The 22215-nt window shown below is 38.8% G+C and overlaps 1 protein-coding gene and 1 pseudogene across 1 annotated transcript; one reads left to right on the top strand and one right to left on the bottom strand.

The window, feature by feature from the left end:
- Positions 1-5493: 5493 nt before the first annotated feature.
- On the bottom strand, positions 5494-7289 carry LOC107060457 (uncharacterized). The gene is made up of 6 exons (XM_015308415.1): positions 7205-7289; positions 6909-7102; positions 6706-6809; positions 6520-6654; positions 5867-6339; positions 5494-5639 (listed from the first exon to the last, which is right to left on the bottom strand). Exons 1-6 carry the CDS (start codon positions 7287-7289, stop codon positions 5494-5496), a joined length of 1137 nt encoding a protein of 378 aa, XP_015163901.1.
- Positions 7290-10335: 3046 nt separating this feature from the next.
- The window catches only part of LOC102600574 (inositol-pentakisphosphate 2-kinase-like), a 54249-nt pseudogene continuing 42369 nt past the window's right edge, over positions 10336-22215 (top strand).

The following is a 22215-nucleotide window of genomic DNA, read 5'->3' as shown; positions in this document are numbered from 1 at the left end:
AGGCAGCCGTGAACTTTACGTGGGTTATCATCAACCTTCACTTGAAAATCATGCCTATTGGATAGAAACCACAAGCAGCTTCACGGCTCGTCAGAAGGACCATGACCCGTCAAGGGCTCCGTGGTCTTCACTTGGACATCAGAATCTCAAATTCCAGTTTGCATTTTCTTCTTTTCTTTTCTCTTTCACGACTACCTGTTTTACCTGTACAAACATCAACAAACACATCATATCTACATAATTACACTCGATTCTAGTATTAATCCTTAGTTTTCAAGCATCAAATGTGCCAAGATTTCTCAACACATCAACACCCTCAACTTAGAACCATTACTTGTCCTCAAGTGATGATAAAGACAAACATTCGACTCTTCAAACCCCACAGATAATATCCTAATCATGCAGAAGCCTTATTAACCATAATTTGTATCCAAAAACATCAATCTAACATGCAAGGATCAATTGATGACATCTCATTACTCACAGTCGACTATGCTTATGCATGTGTGATATCAACTAACACAATTTAACTATCAAATGCAATCACTGTGTCCTCACCCGAAAGAAGTCCCTCACTCATGATAACTGGACTAATTTCTACATTCACACTCTCAAAGAACTTCTAACACTAACAACAAAAGACCATAAGCTTGCCCTTGCTTTATACACTTTATCTATCAAACAACTACAATAGGATCACTTTAGGGCTTTATCAGCTTGTAACATAGGCTCAGGCTAGGGAATGGATTTTTGGGTTTGTGAGTGATAAGTACCTTGGTTCTCCAAAGTTTTGTTCGCACACAATTTTTTCTGAGCGATTCCCTCTTTTTCTTCCTTTCAGTACATCCCAACAACCATTATTTTACTTTTTTTAGTCTTTCCTTTGTTTATATATATATATATATATATTACATTTTGTTCTTTCAGCTAACTGGTTGAACCTTCTTTTTTACATCTTCTTTCTGCTCGGGTTGCAATCACCATCAACTTAGGCTTTGGCCTGAGTTGTGACATCGTATCTTCGGAGAACCAATGATATGATATTTAATGGGTAAGAACAAAATTGATTTTGAGGCTCAAATCAGGTTCAAGTGATAAGCTTTTTATTTGGTTGTTTTATTTTGGGTTTTAATGGCTTAGCAAAAATGGCCTACTGATCCTTTCCTATTCAGTTATTCTCTGATATAAGCAAGACTACTCGGGCAAGTTCTAGTTTCTGCTCCTAGCGTTAAACTTCAAGCAAACCTCACACACACATGACACAGACTTACATTTTCCAGTTTATTAGTTCACCAATTTATTCATCAGACTAGGAGTGATCAACTCATCAGTACCTAAGATGTTATCAAAAGAGCCTAACAGTTAAATTTCAGATTAAGGCCTTCATTTAAAAAATAACTAGGTTGCTGCACAATTCAACACAAAAACTTCACATTTTCCTCCAAAACACAAACACACCAATCACAATTATCAGACAAACATAGAGTCAACCTCCATTCATTCTAACAGCTAAAATGTCAAGTTACTCACCATCCCCTCCCTAAACAAAAAGACTTTACCCTCAAATTCAATGAAGGAAAATAATACAGGGCTGTGAGGAGGGGTCATACCTATGGCACACTAGGCTCCGGTAGCCGGATCAACGTCGGCACCCTTATCAATCGGTGCACTCTCAGAAACCAACTTTGGATCAGGCTTTGCACCACTAACCGGGATAGGTACTCCGCTACCAGAAGCGCCAGCAAACACCACATCTCGCTGTTGTTGCAAAAATGCCTCATTTTCTCTTGCCTTCTTCCTCGATGCTTTGCGGGCTTTCTTGTGTTGTCGTCTTTCCTCTTTGGATAGGTCAGCAGATAGCTCCTCATCAGACTCTACGGCTTTGTGTTTTCTCTTGCCGGACTTAATCTTGGGTAGCTCTCCCCAGAAATCGTCAAGTGATTAAGTGGTAGGCGTCTCATTGAACAATTTCATAAAAGAGTCTGGCATGACTAGATTGGGCACCTGTACCAGTTTTTCAGCTAGTTTAGTAACTTGAGCTCGTATCTCAGCCAACTGCTTCTTGAACTCTTCAATATTGCTTGAACCGGCAACCTGCAACTGCGCTTGGACATGGGCCTCCAAGCCATCCATCCTATTTTTTAAAATAGCAAGCTTGAACTTGCATTTCATCTTTTACGTGCTTCTCCGCAGCTAACACATCGCGCTCTATGAGCTGGGGCATCCAGTGGATAATTTGGTCGACCAAAGTCTTGGTATGTTGCTGATCTGCAACCAAATTTTCAAGGAAAGCAGTAGGAATAGTGATAAAAGTAGTTGTAGCCTGGGAGGTTGAAGCTGGTGGTGGTGATGGTGCCCCCGAAGTTGGCTGTGAGGATTCATCCGACTCAGTTTGGCCTTCAGCCTGTGGGAGGACTGCTGTTGTATGTGGTACAACCATTAATGGTCCCACTGCTCCTGATTTTCTCCCAAACAAAGGATTGGCAACATCTTGGATTTTGGAAGTTGCAGTTATCTTGGATGCCTCAACCGGTTTATCCACCAACTTATTTCGGGGAATGTTATCCTACAAACAAAGTTTCCCTATCAGACAGGGAACGACAAACCTGCTCGCTCATTCAGCGCGCTCTCTCGCATCTCCATGGCGATGATCTGACCCACATTCACAAGGTATCCGTCCATGAGGCACGCGACCAATGATACCAGTGATGGAGAAAGTGTATTATCATTTGTTGTGGGTTGAAACTGTGCTCGAACTATGGACCACCAGACCTTGGCCGGAAAGTTGAGGGACGCCTTTGTAATCAACACATGTGGATCAGACACCCATGCTACCGCTTCTCATTCTGCGGCGGTATAACCTACAATTCAATGCATGATGCGCTCTCTCGAACTAGGATCCTCCATCTCCGACTCACTCGTGACAACATGGTGTTTACCCTCAAATAGTCCTACAAAAGTTGGCGTTGTATACTCTAGGTCATGTAACATCCTATTGATTGTTTCCTTAGAGATGTTCACTATCCTTCCCTGCACAGTGACTGTATCCAAAGGATCCAGTGTGGCTGCAACTGTCTTCTATTCTCTCTTCGTTGTTTTAGTTTTCGTATCAATGTTCATTAGAGTGGATGTGTAAATTGCACAGAACTCTCGAGGTAGGTGGCTGGTGTATTCCCGAGGAGCATTGTTCATCCATTCAAACTGGTGAAGCTAGAATAGTATATAAATATCTGGGAATGCCTAGATGTCTGCCATCACTACCCTAGTCTCAGGCATGAGTGGTCTATTTCTAAATCCACCCAACTTATTCACGATTCCATTATTGAAGAAATCTTCCGACCTGTTCACTGTCCGAATAGATCTGAAACAATCAATCAGCTGCTGTCTTACCACTAGTTCAAATTCGTGGAGGTGAACATATTGGACCATTGTATCATATGGGGTAACCTCATCATCCCACTCTTCGGCACCTGCCTTTGTCTGAGCTCCAGGTACAGCCTCTGGTCCTACTGCAGTGGAGATGTGGTTACATCTTCCTGAGAGCCGCTTTCGGACTCTGTACTGCCTCCCAAACCATCATTAGACTGGCTACCTGATTCCTCACCGCTACCAGAACTACTACCTTCCTCTTCAGACGGGAAATGAGTGTTCTGGAGAATCGCCCTCGCGGTCTGGGATCTAGTAGTTCGAGGTGAGACTCCTCAATGGTGGTATTTATCTGAACCTCAGGAACTACTAGACTCTGAAGCGTTTTGACCTTTCGATTGATAGGGTGTAGGTGAGGAATGTTTAGTTCCGTTCTTTCTTCGAGGAGCCATAGTACCCGAGAAATACAAAAACCCATTAGTACGCAAAATAGTAAAATGACACACTATCGGGTACTCAGACTTTCCCTGTGCAATTACAACGTGACACCTTACCTTAAGAATGTCGTCACCCAATCTATCATTGGGAAAGGCCACAGAATTAAAATACAGAAAAGAAATAAAAATACAAAAGCAAAACTAAAATAAAATAAAAATATCTATTTTTTTTATACGGAGGTCTACACGGGTCGTAGTAGCTCCAACGATTCGTGGAGACCGTCGTGAACAAGCCTTGAACATAGGTGCAGATAGGGGCCATACTGGTTAAAGTTCATGGAGGGCTTAACGGCCCGTAGAGTGAACCATGGTTCATGAAAGCCCCCATGAAAGTAATAGTGTGAATTTCATATGCTAAGTGTGGACCACGATTGGTTTCACGGGGTGTGGTGGTCATCATGGTCCGTGAACCCTATTGTGAACTTACACTTCACATATATTCAGTGCCCTTTTCTCTCAAAATCACCATAGGTTAGGCTACACCCATTTGTAGTACATGATCACAATGCAACTACTAAATCCATTAATATCCATTAAGCACAACGCAACTAAACACAATACTCATCCAACAAACACATACTCACAAGGGAACACTGAGTATTCCTTCAATTTCATCCTAATAGACCGGCGAAACTCACATAGACAAACTGAACTTAAGAGATTTCGACACAATTTCTTACTAATAGCATCATGCTATACTAATTTCTCAAAAATTGATCATACCCATACATCAACACTAGTTGTACACAAATTCAACCACCCCACATAAGATTACAACTAATTTAAACAAAACCCACAACAATTCATCAGACCCTCATAAGTAAATATCATCAAAGATAATACTGGTCAAATTCAATCAAATAGAAGTAGATCTAACTTGTTTCTAGATAAGATTACACTCATAACAAGAGCATGGGGAAACTTACTTCGAATGAGATCACAATTATTTTTCACTACACAGAGAAACAATGAACCACACTTTGATGACTTGACACTAGTACTTGGGTTCGATTGTTCGATGAAGTTGAAACTTATGGTTGATGAAAAACCTCTTTATGCCTTTGATAACCATTATGGAAGAGAGAATGAGATGAAAAATACCTGACCCTCGGCGCTTGAAGAGTAATATATACGTTTCTTTTTAATCTTTCCATACGCAAGGGTCGGGTCATGTGGCAGTGATAATGGGTTAGGGATGACAGACTGTGAAGTGGCCCGTGAAGGGTACCATGGTTCGTATAGTGGTCTGTAAACATGACTTTGGAGGGTTGACTTACCTGAGGTTCATGAGAGGCTAAACGGTCCGTACAAAGCTTGACGGACCGTGAACCCTTTCGTGAATCAATTTATGGCAATTTCCAGTAGCCTCATTTGGCTGGTGTTGAGGATGACGGGCCGTGAAGTTGCCCGTGAAGGGCACCCTGGCCCGTGGGACTGCTCGTGAAGAGTTGTCTGCACCTAAGTTTTGTCATTCTTAGTTCAAATCCTTCCTGCACACATCAACACAGTGACTCTATATAAACAAAGAAAAATGACAAAAAGAAAACTACCTATTACAATTACAATCTTGGGTTGCCTCCCAAGCAGCACACAATTTAACGTCGCGGCACGACGCAGGTTACTTGATTACTCAGACTTCATCAAGCTTACATTCATCCACTAATTTCACTTCTTCTGGAACACCCAAGTATGCCTTGATTCGCTGACCATTGGCCTTGAACCTCTCACCCTTGTCATTCTCAAGCTCAATAGCTCCCGAATGAACACCTGAGTTACCTTAAAAGGTCCAGACCATTTGGATCTCAACTTCCCCAGAAACAGACGAAGTCTGGAGTTGAAAAGCTACACCAAGTCACTAGGAGTGAAGGTTCTTTTCTCAATATGCTTATCATGATACAACTTCATCCTCTCCTTGTACAATGCAGACCTCTCATATGCTCTCAAGTGAAACTCATCCATCTCATTGATTTGATCCAGTCTCAGGTTTACCGTTTCACTCTAACTTAGATTCAGCTTCTTCAATGCCCAGAGTGCCTTCTGCTCAAGCTCAACTGGAAAATGACATGCCTTTCCAAACACCAATTGATATGGAGACATACCAATAGGTGTCTTGAAGGCTGTCCGATTTGCCCATAGAGCATCATCTAACTTTCGTGCCCAATCTTCCATGTTGGCATTCACTCTTTTTTCCAGAATCGCCTTTATTTCCCTATTGGATACCTCAACTTGGTCACTAGTCTGTGGGTGATAATGTGTTACCACCTTGTGTTGTTTAACCCCATATTTGGCTAGAAGCGCAGTGAATACCTTGTTGCAAAAGTGGGAACCGCCATCAATGATAATAGCTTTGGGTGTGCCAAACCTTGAGAAGTTATTCTTTTTCAGAAAGCCAGCAACACTTTTGCCATCATTCTCAGGCAGAGAAACTGCCTTAACCCATTTGGACACATAGTACACTGCCACCAGTGTATACTTCCTGCCCATAAGAGCTCACAAATGGGACCATGAAATCAATTCCCCACACATCAAATAACTCTACCTCCAGAAAAAGTGTCATTGGCAGCTCGTGGTGTCGAGAGATGGCTCCTTGCCGCTGGCACACATCACAACTCCTTACTATATCCATTGCATCTTGATGAATTATAGGCAGAAGTACCCACTCTGAAGCACCTTATGGACTATCTGAGCGCCTCTATGATGGCCACCCACTGGAGAGGAGTGACAAGCCTCTAGAATATTCAACATCTCAGCTTCAGGGATGCATCGCCTGATGATATTATCAGCACACACCCTGTAAAAATAGGGCTCATCCTAAAAATACTTACCCACATCATGCAGGAACCTCTTCCTTTGCTGAAATGTCAGCCCCTCATGCATCAAGTCACTAACAAGAAAGTTAGCAAAACCAGCAAACCAAAAAATATGATCAAGAGTTGCAGTTAATACCTGCTCATCCGGGAACAAATCATTGATTTCTAGCTCAAGTTCCTCTTTCTTTTCAGCCTCCAACCTAGACAGGTGATCAGCCACCTAGTTTTCACAAACTCTCCTATCCTTAACCTCAAAATCAAACTCTTGAAACATCCACACCCATCTGATCAGCCTTGGCTTGGTATCTTTCTTTGCCATGAGGTATCTCAGAGCTGCATGATCCGTGTGGACTATCACTCTAGTACCCATCAAGTAGTCTCTGAATTTCTCGAAAGCATACACCACAACCAGTAGTTCCTGTTCAGTGACTGTGTAGTTTTGTTGTGCTCAATTTAGTGACTTGCTAGCATAATAGATCAGATGGAACATCTTGTTGCATTTCTGTCCCAACAGAACTCCTAGGGCAGTACCACTAGCATCGCACATTACCTCAAATGGTTCAGCCCAATATTGGCCAATGATCACTGGGGAAAAATCAGCTTCTCCTTCAGGCATTCAAAGGCTCTTAGACATGCCTTATCAAAAGCAAATTTCACCTCCTTCTCTAAAAGCTTACACAAGGGGTGTGTAATTTTTGAGAAGTCCTTGATGAAACGCCTATAAAATCCGGCATGTCCTAAAAATCTTCAAACAACTTTCACACAAATATGTGGAGGCAACTTTTCAATCACCTCAATTTTGGCTTTGTCAACCTCTAACACTTTTTGTGACACCTTGTGACCAAGGACTCTACCTTCCTTGACCATGAAATAGTACTTCTCCCAATTCAGCACTAGATTGGCCTCCTTGCATCTCTGTAAAGCCCTGCTAAGATTGAGCAAACATTCATCAAAAGTATCACCTACCAATGAAAGTGGTCCATGAATACCTCCAGAGTGTCCTCCACCATGTCTGAAAAGATAGACATCATACGCCTCTAGAAATTTGTTGGTGCATTACATAATCCAAATGGCGTGCGTTTAAATGCAAAGGTGCCATAGGGACATGTAAAAGTGGTATTTTCCTAATCTTCAGGAGCAATTGATATCTGGTTATGGCCAGAGTATCCATCCAAGAAACAGTACCACCCTTTTCTAGCCAACCTGCCAAACATCTAGTCCATGAATGACATTGGGAAGTGATCCATCAAGGTCCACTTGTTCAACTTTCTGTTGTCCATATACACTCGTCATCCAGTGACTGGTCGCTGCAGGATCAACTTATTCTTCGCATTTACAACCACTTTCATACCACCCTTTTTGGGCACACATTGCACTAGGCTGACCCAATAACTGTTAGAAATGGAGCACACAACCCCAACATCTAACCACTTGATGATCTCCTTTTTGACCACCTCTTTCATTGGTGGATTTAACCTCCTCTGGTGTTCAATGATTGGGCTGCAGTCCTCCTCAAATTGGATCTTATGAGTGCATATACCCGAAGGGATCCCGATGATGTTAGCAATGGTCCACCCAATTGCCCTTTTATACCTTATCAACACTTTGATCACAGCTTGAACTTGTTCATCATTCAAATCTGCAGCCAAGATCACAGGCAAAGTGTTGTTAGTGCCCAAAAACACATACCTCAGGTGACAAGGTAATTGTTTTAGTTTCAACACATGCGGCTCCTCAATGGACGGTTTTGTTGGTGGACTTGGCCTGTTTTTCAAATCCAGGTCCAGTTCTTTGAAGCATAAGAGTGTGCTCCCATACCCTGTAAAGCATTTACGGTTTCCACATAGTCAGTCGGAAATCCGCTTCAAAATTCTTCAACACGGCTACTAATGTTTTAACAGCCAGCCTCTCCTCAATGGTCGCTCCCATCTCTTTTTCATCAAAGGTTTCTATCGCAGATACCACATTCATGTCATGCAGCTGTTTCATTGACCTATAAATGTTAAACTTTACCTCTTCCTTGTTGAGTCTGAATTTCACTTCTCCACTCTCAACATCTACCAATGCTCGTCCTATGGCCAAAAATGGTCTTCCCAAAATTATGGGAACCTCAAAATCTACTTCGGAATCCAAGATAACAAAGTCTACCGGAAAGATGAAAGTGTCCACCTTTATGAGCACATCACATAAGATGCCCACAGGTCGCTTCACCGACCTATCTACCATCATCAACCTCATTACTGTGGGTTTTGAAATTCTTAACCCCAGTTGATTGTAGATGGCCAGCGGCATCAAGTTTATACTGGCCCCTAAGTCACACAAGGCCTTTGCAAATTTGATTGATCCGATGGTACACGGTATGGTGAATGCATCCGGATCCTCCTTCTTCTGTACCAGAGACCTGGTAGGAATAGCACTGCAGTGATGAACATTGTCAGTAAAATCAATACTTACAACTCTTTTCTTCGTGACCAAGTCCTTCATGAACTTAGCATATCCTGGAATCTTCTCTAGGGCTTCAACCAATGGTATGCTCACTGATATATGTCTCAACATGGTGAAAAACTTAGCAAATTTCCCATCTTCGGCTTTCTTTTTAAGCCTTTGAGGGAAAGAAGGATGTGGTCTTGGTATCTTCTGTAGAGGCATAGTTCCCTCAACTTTTTTTCCTTTGCTCCTGCTGGTTTTGCTATTGGTTGAGCGTCCTCAAAGTCATCTACATGTTCAACTTCGGCCTCCTCTCTTCTAGTTTTCTCCAACATCTGTTCATGCTTAGTACCTGCAGAAATAGGGTCATTAAGAATCTTATCACTCCTAGTGGTGATAGCCATGCAATGCCCATCCTTCTTAGGATTTTGAATAGTTTCACTTGGTAGTGACCCATTATTCCTCTGGTTTAGTGATGCTAAAAGTTTCCCCAACTGTTGCTCTATTTACTTGATGGAGGTGTGTGTGAGAGTCTACCAGTTGACTCATACTGGAGAAATCACGTTTCATCTCCTTCACCCCTGCATTAGTTGACTCAACTTTTTGGAGCACCTTGGCCAAAATGTCTTCCAACTTAGACCCAATGGAGCTACCACTTGCCCAGTCTCTATTACATGGGGGCACATACACACCACTGCAATCATTTTTGTACCCATCTCTGTTCTGCCAGTTTCCTACTCTCTATTTACTGGCGTGTCATATTGTCCTTCTCTGGAGTAGTTCTGACCTGCGTTTCCAAATTTGTAACCTTGGTTTCCCGAGTTATAATTCCGGAAACCTCCTTGGTTGCCCAAGTATTTAGCCTCCTCATCTAGATCGATCTCCTGATCTTCATACCTGTTTGGAGGTCCTAAAGCATTTACCTTTTCAGAACTTGCGACAATATGCTTCGTGAGTAGATCTATATGGGTCCTCATGTGTGCCATGTCCTGATCCCTCTCTTCTTCTCTTTTTCTTTGTTCAGCTAAAAGTTCAAAAGTGAACCCAAGATCTCCTACTTCTGCATCCCTGGTGTACCATGCCCTATTATTCTTAGACACCTCATCCGTCAGCTACATACTCTCTGAGAATGGCTTCCTTATGAATGATCCTCCACACACTGCATCAACAACAGGTTTAGTAACATAATTTAAAGATCTATTAAAAGCCTGTTTCAGATGTCTCTTAGTAAGACCATGGTTTGGACACTTTTTCAGGGTTTGGCTGAATCTCCACCAGGTGTCATGCATTGCTTTTCCTGGTAACTGTTTGTGGGCACTTATCTCATCCTTCATCTGAAACTCTTTTGATTCAGGAAAGAATCGTTCCAGGAAGCCTTATTCAACTCAGTCCAGGTCCTGATTGAGTCATCTGACATCTCATTCAACCAAATTGTTGCTTTCCCAGTAAGAGACAATGGAAACAACCTTAATCTCATTGTTGTTTGGCTAACTCCAGGAATTTCTTGCGATTTTCATATCTCCACAACATTCATCAAATGTTGATTCGCATCATCACCAGCTACACCTCTGAACATACCTTTCACATTCAACAATTGAATCATAGTGCTGGTGATTGTAAATTTCACACCTAGAGGTAGTGTAGGTAACTTTATCCCTCATGTGGCTCCAGCTCCGTCCAAGTCTAAGTCATCCTCTTCGTACATCATGTGAGTTGGATGTTGTGATCTACCCCTTGGGGCTAGTGGTTGGCGGTGGGGAGGAACTATTTCATCCACTCCTATGTGTTCTTCCCCCAACCCAGGCGGGTTGTTCACAACATTCTGTTGAATACCTCTTGTAGCAGTTTTAGCTTCTAGTCCCAGTCTTTGCCTCTGAGCCTCAAGTTCTTATGCATTCACCATTTTACGAATAGTATTTCGAAGTTCTGGGTTGTAAGGAATCAATGGAGCTCCTTTACTTCTAGTATTTGGCATACACAGTCGAACTCACCTGAAAGAGACACAGACAAAGAATAAGACGTAAAATTAGGAAATATCACTACACTTCCAATAAAAGCTAGTAAAACACTTCTAAATTAAAATTCCCTGGCAGCGGCGCCAAAATTTGATACGTCCAAACTTACACCTCAATTAAGAAGTATGAACGGTCTAAGTCAATTTATAGAACTCAATGTGAGTTCAGGTCAATCCCACATAGAATTTCTTTACAGAAATGATTTCACTGTCGCGTTTACCCAAATGTTGTTATTATTTCCTAAAGAAAACAATTACGTAATGTAAATTGGGTTTAGTTGTAATGTCCTAGTACCTAAGATTGGTAAGCAAAATCTAGATTAACAATAACAAAGTATTAATTCTAAAGTTATTTCGATAATTAAATGAAACTAGGACTGTGTTCCCTATAATGTTGCATCTAATGTTTTTCCGTAAATGAGTTTCAGGCAATTCATCTCTGCAAAATACAGGCGAGTTTGATATATTTAAAACTTCTCAGTCTAATTAGATAACTTTCACTCAAGCCCTCTCGTTCCTAGAGTGTTAACAAGTTTTACCCTCGCTTACGATAGTGTTAAAGTTCTTTTCTCTCGAACTCGAACTTTGACTCCGTTTCTTCAGGTTAATTCAATTTTTTCCCAACTACCATTTTTCTCTCGAACAAGTGACATATACAGCCTAACTCTAATGCGTGCACTTATTAGAATATATGAATAACGAAAGGTAAATTATAGTTTGTAGATATAAATCGCCTTCCACTCATCTTACGAAATTATACTTAGATTTACATCATAGATCCCACAATCCCAGTTGTGGTATTTAGCCACTAATGATTTCACGTAAACATACATAATTATATAATGAAAACATGATAAGAAAGTACTTACGAAAATAAGCAAAATCAATAAGCACTTTAATGATTCAAAATCCAGAAATCTAACTTCAAAACTGATTCAATGTTAATCATTCAAAATTAAAGCTAAGAATATTTGAAACTTCATCGCTCGTTCAAGATAAGACGAGATAAAAACTAAAAACAACCTAATTAATTCAAATAAAGTCTCTAAAATGAGTCCTACTCGAAGTAGGACTGAGTTGTTGCGCCACTTCACGAATGCCACCACGGTCCGTCAAAGGCTTCACTGTCCGTGAAGCCCTTTGTGGTCTTCACTTGTAATTCTCCAAACTTGGGTCTTCAATGCCTGTACACTACAAATGCATCACGGACAACACCACAAACCGTTATAGAGACCACGGTCCATCAGGGTGTTCATGGCCTTCAACTGGTCAAATCCCATTTTAACTCCTTGACTCCTGGCCACTGGTTCAACTTCACGAACCATGTCACGACTCGTCTTGATCCTCACGGCCCGTATAGGTGGCCATGAACTTTACCTGTGTTATCATCAACCTTTACTCTGAAAGGTATGCCTACTGGATGGCAACCACGAGCTGCTTCACGGCTTGTCAGAAGGACCACGACCCGTGTAGGGTTCCGTGGTCTTCACTTGGACATCAAAATCTCAGATTCCAGCTTGGATATTCTTCTTTTCTTTTCTCTTTCACGACTACCTATTTTACCTGTACAAACATCAACAAACACATCATATCTACATAATTACACTAGATTCTACTATTAATCCTTAGTTTTCAAACATCAAATGTGACAAGATTTCATGGCACATCAATGGCGGTATGACATTCTTTCACTACTAAATCAGACACTCCCGACACAAGTTTACTCATGCTAGACCTAGAGTCAGCCACTAAGGATGGAGCATATTTCGACAATTGAGTAAACCTCAACGCATATTCTTTAACACTCTTTTTATCTTGCCTAAGGTTAATGAACTCAAGTATCAAATACTTTCTCATCTCTAGAGAGAAGAACCTATCAAGAAAACTAGTTTTGAACCTTTACCACTCTATGGGACCCATTCCTACCGGTCTAGCCTCTTTCCATTGATTAATCCAAAACTGTGCAACCCTTTTGAGTTGGTAAGCGGCCAATTTCGCCTTCTCCGCCGAAGTAACTCCCATAATGTCTAACACATTATAGACCTCATCTATAAACTCTTGAGGATTTTCCACAACTTTGGAGTTGCTTGGGGGAGGAACCTGAGGAGAAACCTCTTGATTTATATTGTCTTCCTCATTCCTTCTAGCATTAGCCCTTGTAGTAGTCATATCCTGAAAACCATCGGGCACGAATTAGAAGAAAGACCTTACAGAGTTAAACTCTATGGCACGACTTAGAGAAGTGAAGAAGTGAAGTTTCCTAAACAACTTATAGCCTATTATTCATAAATGTGGCGCGCTTCACACTTATGAACAAGATTCTACTAGATGTGGTTTGAGACATCCTAGAACCATTCTAAACCTTGTACTCTGATTACCAAGTTTGTCACGACCCAGGGGTAGACCCTAGATGTAACATGGCGTAAAAGACCCGAGAGGCCTCATACAAGCCACGTAGCTTTCATAACATAAGATAATAGAAAATGGTGAAGAAAGACCTTACAGAGTTAAACTCTATGGCACGACTTAGAGAAGTGAAGAAGTGAAGTTTCCTAAACAACTTATAGCCTATTATTCATAAATGTGGCGCGCTTCACACTTATGAACAAGATTCTACTAGATGTGGTTTGAGACATCCTAGAACCATTCTAAACCTTGTACTCTGATTACCAAGTTTGTCACGACCCAGGGGTAGACCCTAGATGTAACATGGCGTAAAAGACCCGAGAGGCCTCATACAAGCCACGTAGCTTTCATAACATAAGATAATAGAAAATGGTGTGGAAATTTAAAACATTTTCACACAATATCAAAGTTTTATAAAACGAAGCGGAAGTCTTTACACTTGTCTCAAACCATCTAATACTTGAATAGTCTTAGGACACAGCTCATACAATAGTTCTAAACATAAAATGAAAGACACAAAGAAAAGGTGATCAAATCCTCGATGCTATGAGGACTCACCAATCTTCACTCATTGCTCTACTATGAACCTAGCCACGGGGATGGAAGTCAATACCGCCAGACCCTACATTTGATAAGAATGTAGGCAAGAGTATGCATTAGTATAAAAATGTACTAAATATAATGGCTAGCATAAATCATAAACATAAGAATAAGATAGACATTAGTCAACATAAGACATATACCATAATCATAAGAGATAACAACATAAGTCATAAGCATATTCAATGCACATAAATCATCATATCATAAGAGGAACACTTCTCAAGTAAACTCAACTTGTTCTTACTCATTACATAAGTCATCCACCTCTAATCATACATATCAAAGAAAGCAACTAAATTAACAATCCAAGCTAAGCTATCATCATACAATCAATCTCATATCAAAACATACTTACAATACCTCCTTGAAGTAAAGATTGTTTCATCATAACTATGCTACTTTGATTCAGGGATTAGTCCCTCATGTTCATACGAGTCATGGAAGAGTACTTAATTACTAGTCCAAGACACATCATTACTCATGAATGGTTACAACTCACCAATTCAAGGTTACCAGGGAAAAGCACCGCATTATGCTAGACTGAGCTATCATGGAAATCATCCTTTCATGCAAGTCCAAGGTACTCAAGGAAGGGTACTATTGCTCAATCCAAACTATCATGAAATAATGTGGCCTTACCAAGTCAGGCTATCATGCAAACATTCTATTATACTAGTCCAAGCTAACCTTTGGAAGGGTACGATTTCTCAATCCAAGGCTATCCATGAGATCTACTACTCAAGCTACCATGCATGGTCTTGTCTTACCAAGTCCAGCTTTAAAGACATGGGGATTTGCCTCCACATCATTTCATAAGGGTCACAGGTACTCACCTTCATGCCCATTCGTCATAATAAGAACATGGGAAATCACCTATTGTTCAATTCTAAGGAGTATGGGAAATCACCTCATATCCTTTACATATGGAGGTCGAGGGTAGTCGCCTCTAGCCTCATCATTCATTTAGTATTTAGTCTAGATTGATTTTTGGTGAGCAAACATTTCAACCTAGAATCATTCTATGTGAGTAAACCGTTCACATTATTCATTCATACATACATAATATAGGTCATGTGGGTAAATCCGTCCACAACAACTCTATCTACAATTCAACAATCATATAAGTTTCATTCTCAAAGTCCTAACATTCATAGTTCATCTTATCAGCTTTACTCTTAAAGCCCTAGCAATAAACATTCATAAATACAAGCCTTACTCTCAAAGCAATGCTTCTCATAATAATCACATATGCCTAGATCTCAAGACATTCTAATCCTCAAGCATACAAGTCATAAGTCATCATATATATATACTTGATCTCATTCAATTCACATCTATATGCTTCAACCTTGAGCAATCTAATCATAATTCATCATATAGCCCTTAATCTCAAGCACTACTAATCATGATTCATCATGCATACATTAATCTCTATAAATTTTTTCTATATTCTTAACTCTCAAGAGATCTACAATATATAACATCAATTCTAGAAGATTACATCCAAATCCTCAATATCCCCTTTCATGGCATAAAACCCAATTTCATCAATTCTAGGTTAGAAACAAGGGATAGGCATGGGTATATGCACAATCATACTAAAAAATGCAATTCCATCATAAACAACCATAATCTACTCAATTGGATCATAACCTATAACATTAGAAGAAACCCTAGTTTGACTTGGGGAATTCTTCTTCTAATTGGGGAAAACATGGGGCTCCATAGATGAAAGGATTTCATGGATGAATAAGACATCATACCTTGATTACAAAGCCCACAAAGCTTGGAAAAATGGAGACTTGACTTTACCTAGCTTGAACCCTCTTCTTCTTCTTCAACTTTCTAGAGAGAGAATTATTTGAGAGAGGAACCCAATTCTTTTGGTGAGTTTGAGAGAATGACTTAAATGACTTAATTTAGGGGTCTAAAGTACTTATATAGGTGGTCTAGGCTAGGGTAAAATGACACCACTTAATTCTAATTAAATTTGGAAAGGACCATTATGCCCTATACTCAACCCCCAGACTCTACCCACGAAACCCTAACAACAGACCGTGGATGGACCTACGGTCCGTCCTAGTCAAGCGTGGTCTCAACAGAGAATTTTGCCCATCTACGAACCCCTTAGACACGAGTCGTGGACCTATCCACGGGGAGTGGGTCCTGGCGTGGCTACTGCCTTAGGAAGTTTTTCATGGTGTCCACCTACGGTCTGACCTAGGGGGCTTGGTTGGCCCTCGTGGGTGACACCTGGAAATTCTAAAAATTTGCTAAGCTTCCCTCTTCCGTATATGGGGTGTTACAAGATGTCACCTTGAAAAGTTAGAAGAACTGATATTAGCTGAAAAAGGCACTTGTATGAACCCTTTCACAGACGGTCAAATGAACCACGAGCTGTATGGGATCCACAGACCCAAGCTCAAAAATTGGAAAATTTGGAAGAGAGTTTCTCGGACACATTCACAAATCGTAAAGGCTTTCATAGACCATGGATCACTTCGTAAGCCCAGACTCCATAACTTAGAAACTCTATCTTTCACACACTTATACGACCACTGAATAGATCCAAGGACCATAGAAGCATCCATAGAAGTTGATCCTTAGAACCCAAAACTTTTTTCCGTTCACGGGGATTTTCATGGTCAATGAAGTGTACGATCCGTGGAAGTCAACTGTAGAAGGCCTTTGTTGGTTTTAAGCCAGAGTTACTTTTATCTTTTCCTACTCTTTTAATTTCTAAACTATATCGTTATAACTTATTCTAAGTGGGATTAGGAGATTTTATCAGCCCAAAAATCTTCATTCCCTCATAAGCTCCCCAAATTAGATTTCTTTCCTTTCAAGTTTCATCTAAAATAAGAACTAGGTTCCATGCTTCAAGTCTCCATTCCAAGAATCAAGTCAAGATTTCTACTCCAGGTATGTGGGATTTCATCACTGGTATCCTTTGACCCATTGAGTCCTAAGAAAACCCCAATTCTTCAAGTTTATGATTCCTACAAGTTAAAACTTTCAATATCTTCATGGGGTTTCATTATAAATAAGTTTTTCTTCATGAACAGTCCCTAATTACATCATTTCAATTATAATTCCACCTTTTCAATGATAATTTCATAAATCTTTAGCATGCAAGTATTTTCATGATTCAGAATCATTATTTCAGATGCATGTATCAGATTATCAAATTTTCATGACTTAGGCCTCATTTGTTTCCATTAGTTCTGAATCTAAATACATATCTGAATATTAAGATTTGCATTAAGATCTAAGTGTCAATATCTGAATACACATCTGAATATTAAGACGTGGTCTTTAAATCTGAACTTTGAATGATTAACATTATTTGTTTTCAATATCTGAATGTACATATGAAATGAAAAATTATATTAATAAAATGTTATAAAAATTTCATTTCAACAAAAAATATTACTTTTTGATTAAAAAAACATCATAATCATCCAACATAACATCAAAAATCACGAATAAAAATATTTTATAGGCACAATATAATATCAAACAGTTCAATAAGTATGATAGTTACTAGTTGAAAAATAATAAATAAGGTATCACATTATTAGCGCCTCACATACATTTTAGCTAATTAGAAAAACTAAATTTTTTTTTTCATTAACCTTAATCCAATTCTCTAATTTTAGAACCTCTAACGTCATTCATGCTTTATTTAGTTGTCACTTTCCCATAACACATGTATTTAGAGGTGGATCTAGGATTTAGAGTCTCTGGGTGCCAAGTAAATTCATCGATCAAATAAATTTAGGTGTTGAATCAAATTATTGGTCTTTCCAGTCTATATGACAAACCAAACAACAAAATATGAACAGTAATAAGATGACATTTATGTATTATACATATATACTACAAATTTGCTCCCACATTCGACTGAGAGCATGAAGTGAACAAAGTTAAAATTTTCAATAAATTATGAGAGTATCGAGTTGATAACTCAAATATAAACGAAGAAAATAGCTGAATCAGAGCGATTGGGTGAGGGAGATTGATATTTGGAGAAGAAGACGAACATGGTTTTCAATTTAAAGAGAAAGAGCACAACTTTTGTTTTTAAATTTTATATCTTTAAATAAATATTACCTAATAAAAAAGAAAAGAAAAGTCAAAGATTATTAAATTCAATTAGTAAAAAATAATTATTTATTAAAACTTGATAATAAATCAATAACAATTAGAAACAAAAAAAGATTTGTTAATGCTGACGGTGACTATTGTGTTGTGCAGATTTTTATTCGTTTTAAAAAGGCAATCAACGGGATTCGATCTTGTGACCTCCACAAAGAAATGATGACCCTCTGCCACGGGCACCACAAAGTGATTTTGTTCACTGGGTGGCAAGTTCATTATATATATGTATGTTATATATATATATATATATATATATATAGCGTGGCACCCCCACTGGCCTTGATAGATCCACCCTTGCATGTATTGAATAATGATTCTTCCCATCCAAGTCCATCTAATTTTTTCATATATTCTTCAAATGTGGGTGCACTATTTTTTTAATCAACAACTCTAAAGCAGTAATCATCTTCTCATCAATTTCCAATTGAGACGAATAAGTTTTTCTTTTCTTCCCCAAAACTTTTTTTTCCAGCTGAAACTGAAGATTGGAATGAAAAATTATTAGGAGCTCCATTATTTTTGTCACCAACTAGTTCAACAACAATATTATATTAGTGTTATCTCACAGATAGGTTTGATTATCAAAGAGTCTCAATAAAATTACTGGCCTAAGACAAAATTTTAATAAGAGACATCAAATATGTATACATGGTTATTATTTTTAATTATGGATAGTATTTTTTTCACTCAAAAACCATGATCAACATCAATACACTAAAATATTATTGCAATAAGTGTTCTTGACAAACATCAATACACCTTAAGAAAATTATTAATATAAAAAAAGTACTTGTAAAGATTATGAAAATTTACCAGTTCAAGAGGAAGAAAATTTGTAGTTGTGAGAGCAAAAGTTATGCAAAGACCGAGAGAGGCGATACCGTATTATTTTATAACTTATTAAATAAGTCTAAATGTTGTTAAGACTCTCCTACAGATCTGATCCGTTCAGACCTCTTCAGATCCATTAAGAGGCTTTTTGAAAAATGGAAAAGGGCCTAAAATACCCTTCAAGTATAGGGAATGGAACAAAAATACCCTTCTTCCACCTTTGGGCTCCAAAATACCCTTTCATCCACCTATATGGACCTATATTACCTTTTTACTTGACAGATTCCTTAAGATTAATAATTAATTATTTTATTAATGATGTGGTAATCTTGAATTGGCTGAAATTAAATTGACCAAAAAATAACAATTTCTCCTAATCAAATTCGAATCCAACTAAATTCTACCGGACCCACTTAAAATTCTACTAACCCATATCTTAAAAAACAAGGGGAGAACCCTTCTAAACGAATCAATGCATTTGATGATACCTGGTGAGGAGAATCTTTGTGTAAGATTGAAATAACGTCAGCGTGAGTCGTGAGTGACTGACTAATAATTTAGTGTTGGAAGTGGAACAAAGAAGATAAATACGTAGAACCAAATGTTTAATCAACAAAAAATATAAGACGACTATGCAAGCAGACACTTGTTTTTGTCTTATTTTTTGCTGCAAAAGATAATTAAAAATTGCCACATCATTAATGAAAGAATTAATTACCACTCTTAAAGAATTTGTTAAGTGAAAGGGTAATATAGGTCCATATAGGTGGATGAAAGGGTATTTTGGAGTCCAAAGGTGGAAGAAGGGTATTTTTGTTCCATTTCCTATACTTGAAGGGTATTTTAGGCCCCTTTCCATTTGAAAAAAGAAACAAACGAACTTAATGGGCTGAATCTGAATGATTAAGATTTAGACCTCCATTAAGTGCAAACAAATGATGCCTTAGATTCTTTCAAATAAAATATCTCTCAATATGATTTCACTTATCATGATTTATGAGTTACTCAACATGTATCATATCAAATCATATATTACTAAAAGTGGGAAGCTCCAAAGTGTAAAGTTGAAATACCATTTTACCCTTATACTAACACTCTTTTTAAAAGTCATATATTATTGGTTATTATATATTAAATATTAGGGGATGCTGGAAATCTACTTTTTTTAATGAAATAATAAAATGCCTAAAGAATTTGAAAAGTTAGCTTTTCATTAAAAACATAATAAAAAATTGCATTCATCTATTAAAACTGTCAACCATTACTATTAAAATATAAAGAATGTGAAGAGTTAACCTTGAATTAAAGCCATAATAAATGACCATAATCATCTATATAATCAAATATATACGGATTATTTTGATAGTAAAGAAAGGAGAGAAAAAACCATGAATTTTGTGGATTAATGTTGGAGGAGAGAATTTTGTTCTCATTTTTTTTCTTAGAGAAATCTGATTCATATATATATATCCAATTTTTGGAAAATTGTTTGCTAACTAATTCTTATTTGTTTCTATACATTTCATATTTAAATTTGTAGTTGTGTATTCTTGTAACACCCCGGAAATTTCGTAGGTTGAACTAGAGCCTAAACGTAGTGTCAATGAGGTATAAAATGAATTCCCCTAAGTTAGTAGACCATCCAGGTGTGCTATGGTGGTCTATGAGTTAAGGCCTAAGGGAGGAGTGCCAAATTTGGAGCCACTGCCTCTAACTCCACGGCCATCACCACGGCTCGTGGTCATGACCACGGACCGTGGGAGGCTTCGTGGAATTTCCTTGGTCGATGGAGAGGGACCTCCAAGTGTCCTAGACAACGCCTCACCCTTCACAAGAGGGACCACGAGTCGTGGTCCACTTCACGACTCATGAATGTGGGCGTGGAGCTCCCTTAGCTTTTAGGGAGTTAGGGGTTGTTAGGGTAGCTACTGCCCAAGGCACCACGGGCACCACTACGGGCCGTGGTGCACTTGACGAGAGAGAAGGGGGCTGGTGAACACCACTTGGCACCAAGGCTTGAAGGCCTTGTCTCCACAAGGCCAAGTCATGACCAAGGCCATCACCACGGATCGTGGAAGGCTCCGTGGTCTTGCCTTGGCCAAGTGTTGGCTTGTGCACGAAAGGGGAGCCACTGCCTCCAACACCACGGGTAGTACCACGGCCCGTGGTGCACTTTCACGGTCCATGAATGTTGGTCGTGGTCCCTGACGGGGACCATTTAAATGAGGAGTTTTTGGACTTTTCCTTTTAAGTCCTATTTAAGTAGGGGTCTTTTGGGTATTTTAGAGGTCAATTATATATTGGTTTTTTAAGTCTAAATTCATAAGTTTTGGTCATTATACACAACACCCAATTGAAATCAAACTCTCCCACTTCTCTCTAAACTCTCTCTCTAAAAACCTTAGAAGAAGAATACATTGGAGCTAGGGTTTCAAGGTTCTTTCTCAAATTTCTTGGAGTTTCTCCATTTTTTCTGAAGGAATCAACTAAGGTATGGTTACTTATTACTCTTGGGATTCCTTTCCCCAAGATGCCCCTTCAAGATGAATTTCAAAATCTCCAATTTCTAGGTTTTCAATCCAAAAATGTGGGTCTTCTTTCTAAAGTGAAATTGATGTTATAAACTGAATTTGATTAATGTTATATGAACAATTATGAATGAATTTATATTGTATTTGTGGTTTCTTGAAGAATTCCCATGAGACCCATGTTTCTCCTTCTTTTCCTAATTCTAACCCTAGTTTGTGTTGGATATTGATTGAAGACTATGAATCGAATGTGATGTTATGTAATTCATGTTTGGATGATGATTCTACCCTTGGTTATGTATAATTTCTATGAAACTAGGGTTGAGTCTTTGAATGAAGCCTTGAAGGCCATGAAGGAAATATGTCAATTGCTTATATTGATGTTGATTATGAACTTATTGGTAATTGAAGTATGAATGTCCTATGAAGGGCAAGAAGGTATGAAGGTTGGTTCTTCTTTGAACTCAAGTATGAAAGGTGAATTACTTAGATTGTAATGATGCTATACCTAATGTGTTGTTGTGGTGTTGATGACCCAGTTTCCTCATCCTTAACCCTCTACATTTGAATTA

Source organism: Solanum tuberosum, unplaced genomic scaffold (genome assembly GCF_000226075.1).
Source record: "Solanum tuberosum cultivar DM 1-3 516 R44 unplaced genomic scaffold, SolTub_3.0 scf00084, whole genome shotgun sequence".
NCBI classification, from domain to species: domain Eukaryota; kingdom Viridiplantae; phylum Streptophyta; class Magnoliopsida; order Solanales; family Solanaceae; genus Solanum; species Solanum tuberosum.
The sequence above is the reverse complement of the archived record's forward strand: the minus strand, read 5'-3'. Positions and strand labels throughout refer to the sequence as shown.

Excerpts from the sequence above, each read along its gene's own strand:
- LOC107060457 (XM_015308415.1), bottom strand. The coding sequence starts at position 7,289 with ATGCCTGAAGGAGAAGCTGATTTTTCCCCAGTGATCATTGGCCAATAT. Across the intron at positions 6,810-6,908 it reads TTGAGGTTAAGGATAGGAGA|GTATTAACTGCAACTCTTGA; the intron begins GTTTGTGAAAAC and ends CCGGATGAGCAG. Across the intron at positions 6,655-6,705 it reads ACATTTCAGCAAAGGAAGAG|GGTGTGTGCTGATAATATCA; the intron begins GTTCCTGCATGA and ends CTATTTTTACAG.